General features: G+C 42.1%; 1 protein-coding gene across 1 annotated transcript; it reads left to right on the top strand.

Moving 5' to 3' along the window:
* Window positions 1-611: 611 nt before the first annotated feature.
* Window positions 612-7,031, top strand: EIF1B (eukaryotic translation initiation factor 1B). The gene is made up of 5 exons (XM_015854180.2): window positions 612-701; window positions 799-1,003; window positions 2,446-2,609; window positions 3,267-3,368; window positions 3,961-7,031. The coding sequence occupies exons 2-5, from the start codon at window positions 973-975 to the stop codon at window positions 4,003-4,005; spliced, it is 342 nt and encodes a 113-aa protein (XP_015709666.1). The 5' UTR covers window positions 612-701; window positions 799-972; the 3' UTR covers window positions 4,006-7,031.
* Window positions 7,032-7,877: the final 846 nt, after the last annotated feature.

Below are 7,877 nucleotides of genomic sequence, written 5' to 3'. Positions count from 1 at the left end.
CATGAGTTTTTTATGTTTTGCACATTAGCATTGCTGTTTCTTATTAGGGATTTTGATTACCTCCCATTTTGATGTTTCTGGGCAATGGATCAGAGATTAGCTGAGATCTGTTACACTTTCTTCATAGTACCAGAATTGGATAAAATCAAGATTGCCTCTAATTTAAATCACTCTCCATGTGCTGGAGACCGTATGATGCTTTCCTGAAAAGATATTTCTATTTCCTATGTGCTGAAGCACTGAAAGAAGGTGTAGATGTGTAGCACTGCAGCCCCAGCAGGCAGGGAGGCAGGGGCAGGTTGTGTGGTGTGAACTGTCTCCCTCAGCACAGCCTTAGGTGCTGAGGTGTAAGGTGAGGCCTAAGAGAGTCTGCACTCCCAAACCACCTGAAGAAGAAGAGGCCTCGGTAACCTGGCGCTTCTCTGGGGAAGCAGAGAACTGTGAACACCAACGTACATACGCCACTAGGCTCCATAGTTGAGGCTACGGGCCCAGCAGCCATCTGCTTCCCCGTCGGCGGCGCGGTGCACGCTGGGTACTGTAGTCCTTCTGCGCTGCGCGGCGCCTTGCGCCCCATAGCGGCGGGGCGGGGAGAACTCGAGTTCCCGTGAGGCAGCGCGTGGCCGGCGGGGGCGCTCAGGTGCGCGGCGCGGGAGATCCGCCATTTTGTGAGAAGAAGCGGCGGCCGCTGCTCGTTAGCGGTACTACGGGGCGTTGTGCCGCGGGGGGCTCTGAGCGCTGTTTGCTGCCGGTGTTCGCTCCTCCTCTCATTCCTTTCTCTTTCTGCTCCCCTCGCAGGTTCGTCCGCCTCCTTGTGCTCTTGTTATCCCACCCCTCGCTCTTTCCCCACCCTCCCCGCTCCCTCCCCTCCCCGTTCCCCGCCTCCGCCGGCATTGCGGAGCCGCAGACGTGACCCGAGCGGAGCCAGCCGCGGCCTTTCCCCGCTGCGTCAGCCTCTCGTCGCAGAATCGCATGTCATCTATCCAGAACCTCCAATCCTTCGGTAAGAGGCCGCCGGCTGACGTTCCCTTTCCCGGGGAGCCGTGGAGCCGGCCCCAAACGAGCCCCGGTCGGTGTCTGGGCCGCTGGAGCCTCTTGTGCAGCGCCATTTCCCAGCGCTGCGGTCCGTGGCCGCTTCGGGCAGTCAGACCTTGTGCCCCAGAAGCAAGGACGTCGAACTGCTTGTTGGCTTGTATCAGAAATAGGTAGCGAGCCGGAGCAGGGAGGGTATTGCCCCCCTACACTTGGCCGCACCTCCAATACTGCGTTCTGTTTTGGGCCCTTCGCTAAAGGAGGCTGAGGCCCTGGAATATGTCCAAAGAAGAGCAACAAAGCTGTGAGGGCGCTGTAGCAGTTGAGGGAATTGGGATTTGTTTAGTCTGGAGGAGCTAAGGGGAGACCTGGTTTCTCTCTGCAGTCACCTGAAAGGAGGCTGTGGTTGACCTCTTTTCCCACTTTACAAGTAATAGGATGAGAGGGAACAGCCTCAAATTGCACCAGGGGATGCTCAGAATACTAGGAAAAAATTCTATCAGAAAGAGCAGTGATGCAGTGGCACAGGCTGCCCAAGGGGGTGGCGGAAGTCACTGTCCTTGGAGGTATTCAAGAAACATGGTGCTGAGGGACATGGTCAGTGGGGGTGGTGGGTCAGTGGTTGGACTAGTTGATCTTAGATGTCTTTCCTAACTGTAAAGATTGTATGATTTTATTACCTGGTAACAGATCTTTTGAAATGGCGTGCTGTTTCACCCATGTTAGGTACATTTAAGCTTGGAGGAACTTCAGAGCTGGCATTTCTGCATTTAAAGCTTAAATAATCTGTTAAAATTCTTGCCTAAAGTTACTTGCAAGAAGAGGTTGGTTCAGAGACTGCATCTTGTGTCTCATAGTGTCTGTTGCTATGTTTGACATTTCAGAGCTAGGAATTACATCTGTGACAGAAAATGCTGCTAATGTAGTGGTCATGGCATACAGATTATGTTCTGAACTTGTAAAGGAGTGTCCATGCAGGAGTTTTTCTATTTTTCTGTACTTAACAGTTAATCTGATTTAAAAAAAAAAATGACCACCTTACAGACTTCTTCCCTTAAAATACTTAATGACTGTCTGAAACATTATGTGCTTTTAAAAGCACACACTCTATAGGAACCTTCATTTCAGGTACAGAGCTTTACAGTTTACAAGGCATAAATAGTGTGGTAAAATGGTACTGTGGCTGAAAAGTGGGTATCCAAGTAGGTATCAAAAGGCACTGTTGTGTTGGTAGGTTAGGTAAGGCTTAATACAGCTTTAAAGAAGTAGTTTGGTTTTAAGAGATTTTGAAACAGGAGAGGAAAAGGGGTGAAGTTATTCCTTAAAAAAAGATGTTGTGAGGTGAGAAATTGTGTTTTGAGCTTGTTCTTTTTTCCTTCTGTGTGATTTAGAAGGATGTTTTTCTTCTTGTAGACCCCTTTGCTGATGCTACAAAGGGCGACGACTTACTCCCGGCAGGGACTGAGGATTACATTCATATAAGGATCCAACAGCGAAACGGAAGAAAGACTCTAACCACTGTCCAGGGAATTGCAGATGATTATGACAAGAAGAAACTTGTGAAAGCCTTCAAAAAGGTGAAACTGTTGATTTAAGAATAAAGGTGAAAGGGTTATGATAGCTACTGATGTTAAATAGCCAAACATTTGTTTTATATCATTCTTTATAGTGCATGTCACTTTTGAGGTTCCTTTCCTGTAGCTTTCTCAAAAGTTCCATTGGTGATGCTTGCTTTTTGTTAAAAGTTTCTGTCCTGTTAATAAAACTCAGCATATTCTGATTTTTTCCTTTAAATTTCACAAATGTTTGACGTTGTTGATGTAAGGAATAAGGTCAGTTGGAGATTAATTATTTCTGCATTCCTGCTTCTGTCAGAGCTGGGTTACCATTGAAGTAGAGACTTGAGTTTTTCTAGGGTAAGAATACTTTAATAGTGCAGAGCTGAAAGACTACTTTAGGCTTTTGGTTTTTTGTTCTTGCAGTTAGTATTGGCCAGTTCCTTTTGCATGGTAGCTAATCCTCTCTTTACTTGAATTTGCTATCAGCAGCTTGCTTTTTCTCTCTGTATATATCAGACACATTCAGTTTGCTCTTGGAATGAGGTTAGAGTACATTGCTGCGCTTGGCATTGGAACTTAGTGAGCAGCTTTTGTGACAAAATTCTCTTGAAAAAGCTTACCTAGCAAAATCATAGTGCGCACTGGATGTCTTACAATATAAATCTCTCTCTGTAGAAATTTGCTTGTAATGGTACTGTGATTGAGCATCCTGAATACGGCGAAGTTATCCAGCTTCAAGGTGACCAGAGGAAGAACATTTGCCAATTCCTGTTGGAGGTGAGGAACTAAAGATAAATACCATGTAGTATTCTAAACCTGCCGGGAAATAATAGTGCAGTGGATGATGGTGATGTTAATTAAGCAGTTAAAGACATCTATTATAGTTCCTTTATACTTGCAGCCAAAAAGCAGAATGACATTTGTAGGATGAGTAGACCTTGAGCAAAACTGTTGCTTTAGAGTGCATTTACCCTGCTACAACAGACCTTTTGTTTTCTGGCAGCACAACTCGAGTTCTTCATTTGTAAATCAAGTGCTTGATGCAAAGCATAGATTTAAAACTGACACTTCTGTAGAGGAAGAAGCTGTCACCACTATCTTACTGATGTAAATCATGATGCAGGGATTCTAAACCATTGAGGACTGAGTGGTAGGACTACAAAACAGATCCAGCATCTGATGGGGTTTTATTTTTTGTGCAGTAAATTCTTCTCTGTGGCCCAAAAACAGTCCAGAAAACAGAACACTACTTTCTTGAATATATACTGTATTTCAGTTTCTTTAATCAAGGTAGCAGATTGCAGTGACTTAATACCACAATATCTGCAGCGTGGAAGCTGTACTGAAGTTTGTTGCTTTTCTCCTGTAGATTGGCATTGTCAAGGAAGAACAACTGAAGGTTCATGGTTTCTAACCCACTCCTACTCCCATGAAGAATCCTGCAGTGTTTGGTCCTACCCGGCCTGGCTCTTCTGTGAAAAATGTATCTTTGCAATGAATGGACTTCCCTATTACCTCACCATTTTGCATTGGTTTCAGATTTGCATGACTGTGTGAAACATGTGGTGTGTAGGTTAGAAACACATAAGAAAACTTCTGTAAGGTGGTAATGAAGACACTTGTGAACTTCAGCACATTTCCAATGGAAATGTTTTAGTGATGATTGTTCAGTTGTCTGTTCTTCACCTGACTTAAATGTGTGGGTTGTATTAAAATAGTGTGTGTTGTTGCTTGAAACAATAAAAGTTGATTCATGTATTTTCTGGGATATCTGAAATGCTTTAGCTTAAGGTTTAAACTAGTGCAGCAGCCTTACTACAGAGTGGCTGAAGTGTTTCGTGGCAAGTATAGCTCGCTGCTTACTGAAAAACAAGTGGCAAATCTACACAAAGTATTAGGTGGTGAATCAGTAGATTAGCTTGATGCGATCTTATGCTGTAGCTGTAAGACTAGAGCTTTGAGTCTTTTATGTAGGTGTATCTTAATAGCAGCATGATAAGATGTTCTTTGTTGAGTAACTGAATCTTCTCTCCAGAATTTACTGCAGTATGTAGTAATGGTGTTAAGCGTAGTAGGACTAACATAAATTGATCTACTTAAAGCTGCTATTACCGAGAGTATATTAAACATTTAGGTCTTGAATGTTTCTCCCCAGTCAGTTGATTTTCATCTCTTCTGTCAGAGTGAAGGGGAACAATACTGAGTTGGATTCTGCAGTGACTGAGCATTTAACGTTGGCAGGCAGAGTACTTCTATTAGCTGGTAGCATTAGCTGCAGAAGCGAGGAAAGAAACAGGCTCTTCACTAAGGTTTTTTTTTCTTGGTATGAAAGTTTTAATAGGGAGGATTTTGTTGTGGCATTGGGGTGTTACTAGAGGAAGCTGATTTAGGCTTTATTCAGTGTTATAATGGAGGTTTTGGAGTTTTTTTCTACCAAGTTCCTCATTTAGTTTTAGTTAACTGTAGGTATTTAGTATTTTGCGTGCAAGACATGTCTTAACAGAATGAAATGACTTCAACTGGTGAACATGGGGGGAAAAAAATTGATTACCAAACTTGACAGCAAGAATGTGAGAAATTTTCCTGTTTATTACCACCTGTGTCTGCATTCATGTTCAGAGGCTTGTCCTTTCTAGACATGCTCAGTTGTAACCCATTAGAACATTTGATGAGTTCAGGTAAGAGCCTTTATGCCACTAACAACAATTAGGGGAGCACTGCAGAGCAATCATATAATGTTTTTGTACTCTGTGGTGTAGATAATTGTAAGAATCCACTGTTCAGTCTCTTTGAATTTCCATGCATTCTTCATGGTGTTACAGGCCTTTCTGTTCCAGAAGGCTGGCCCAGAAGAGAGAATTAAGGCGTAATGTGCTTAGGATGAGGAGGAAAAGCCTCCTGGAAACATAGAATATCAACACATGGAACTAAAATCCAAAGAATTAGGAGTATTATGCTAGTCTTGCACATTAGTGAGATAAAGTCATTGTTCCACAAGTTACCAAGTCCTGATTCACAGGTGATTAATCCTTTGGTGTGCATAGCACTTAACAATCTACATTTTATCAAATACTGGAGAAAGACGTTCTATTTCAAAGCTTGTTCTGTTGACAACAGGGGGGAAACAAATGAACAAACAAAAAAAAACAGTAGTCTTCTGTTTCACTGATGCTACATGGGTACTTGTAGTGGGTTTTTGAATTGGAGATTAACAAATGATTAGCAAGTCTCATGTGTTACTGAGTCAGTCTTCATTGCAGATGATGTTCCATTAACTTTCATTACCTAAGCTGAGTCATTTCTCTGTAGTCATTCTACTCAAAATAAATGAGAAGCTTTATTTTGTTCACTTCATTTAAGAGTGCTTTCTGAAAAGAGGAGTCTTGAGTTGATAGGTGGCTTGATTTTTATGCTGGAGCTGCCTGTGCTTTGACCTTTGAAGAACAAAAAACGAGAGGGATTAAGTAATACATTTTAAGTTCAAATTGATGGGATTTGTTGTTGCAGCAAGCAAAAATTCATCTTGCTAAAAAGAATGCAGGAATTTGTCCTTGAACTGTTTAAAGCTAATGTCACGATGAGATTGTAGCTAACCCTGTTACAAGCACAAGCCTCTGCTTCTTCCAGAGAAAAAGCTTCCACAATTTCATATTCTATTGTCTTGCACCGAGATATCTGTCAAAACTCAGCCTACTTGAAATACAGCCCTGTGTTTCAAGAAAGCTGAAGAACATGAGACTAGAAAAAAGAGCTTGGGAAACATACTTTCACAGTGAAGCCAGTTTTCAAACTCTGTCCCAAAATAAATTAGAAATTAGGATGTTGCCTGTAATTATTGAAGCAGGAAAAGGGAGCTAGTCATAGAAAACCTTAGCAAAAGCAAAAACCTTAGAAAAGGAGTGCACAAACTGAACCAATGAATAGTATGTGCACAATGGCATATGAGTACGACATATCTAAAAACAAAGCAGAGTTCTGCATTTATCCCTTTTCTACCAGCCTGACTGTAATCACTGTACTGGTGCCTTATAGATGCTTGGTGTATTCACAAACCACCAGTAAGCAAGGATGAGGCAGTGCCCCCTGCTGTAATGTGATGCCCTGGTTAAAGTTTGTGTAAGATCTCATCTCACACGCTGCCCTGTTACACACTGTACTGCTCTAATCTTACAGAGCAGGACAGGTACTTTGAGTTCCAGTCAGCAGTTCTTAATCCTCCTGGAAGGTTCCAGGGTACGGAGTTTTCATGTGATACCCTTGTTTAATTTGGCTCAGCCTTATCTCTTATTATGCCAGTTATGTATGAGACTAGTATTTATAAAGTGAAAGAATGTGACAGGCCATTTGATCATTATTTGGACAAGTCGTAACCTATATTAAAGTATTGCTAGAGAGCTGAGACAACAGTCTTTTGAAATAAAATGTACCGATGCTGTTTTACGTATGGTTTATTATTTTATTCCCTAAAGCAAATGGAATTTTAATGCTAGGAAGAGAGGGATGATTTTTCTTTCTTTGGTGAAAGGTAGAAGTACCACTTAATGGTGATGTATATGATCCTCTTGTAACAGAGCTGTTGGTTTCTACAAGGAATGTTACGTTTCCACTTCCACATTCCTGCTGTAAGCCATGTTAACTGACTTAAAAGTATTGAGACTTGTTCTGGGATGATCATAGCTCTGAAACAAGGCAGTGATTATTGGCTTGAGATCGGAAGTTTTAGATAGAAGACAATCCAATTTCTTAAGTAAGCAGTGTTTTAAAATGGAGCCACTGATGTGTGCACAAGTTTGGTCTTAGCTGTTTTAGAATGTGACGTCTGCAAAATGCAACATCACATTTTGCGAGTGAATTTTGCATCAGACAGTAGTACTTGTATGTAAAATACTATTTTTCTCCACGTTTTAAGCCATTTTTGCTATGATTATGCAGGTGTTATATTGACAGAGTAGCTGAATTCTGTGGATGTGGTTGCAGGTAGAATGGCCGTCCTCCTTGAAGATGGGATTCATCTGTAGCTGTGGTCCCTCTCAAATTAGGTATGGAAACAACACTGTTCCTACAGTACAGACAAACAACTCTTGGATGTTGTGATGGAGCTCCTGACTCCATGAGAAGTGGCACTGCTTGTTGTTTTGATAGCTGTCCATGGTGTGAACTTGGAGGGTGCTCATTTAGGTGGACTGAGCAAATGTCAAATACAACAATGTATAACCAGAGAGTAGTTCTGCAGAGAGGAAGGTTAAAAATGGTCTGTACCAAGGAGTCCTGCTGGAAAAATCAACT

This window comes from Coturnix japonica, chromosome 2, assembly GCF_001577835.2.
Source record: "Coturnix japonica isolate 7356 chromosome 2, Coturnix japonica 2.1, whole genome shotgun sequence".
Taxonomy (NCBI): Eukaryota; Metazoa; Chordata; class Aves; order Galliformes; family Phasianidae; genus Coturnix; species Coturnix japonica.
The sequence above is the reverse complement of the archived record's forward strand: the minus strand, read 5'-3'. Positions and strand labels throughout refer to the sequence as shown.

Coding starts and splice junctions, on each gene's coding strand:
- EIF1B (XM_015854180.2), top strand. CDS start 973: ATGTCATCTATCCAGAACCTCCAATCCTTCG. Junction 1,004..2,445: donor CCAGAACCTCCAATCCTTCG/GTAAGAGGCCGC, acceptor TTCTTCTTGTAG/ACCCCTTTGCTGATGCTACA. Junction 3,369..3,960: donor TTTGCCAATTCCTGTTGGAG/GTGAGGAACTAA, acceptor TTTCTCCTGTAG/ATTGGCATTGTCAAGGAAGA.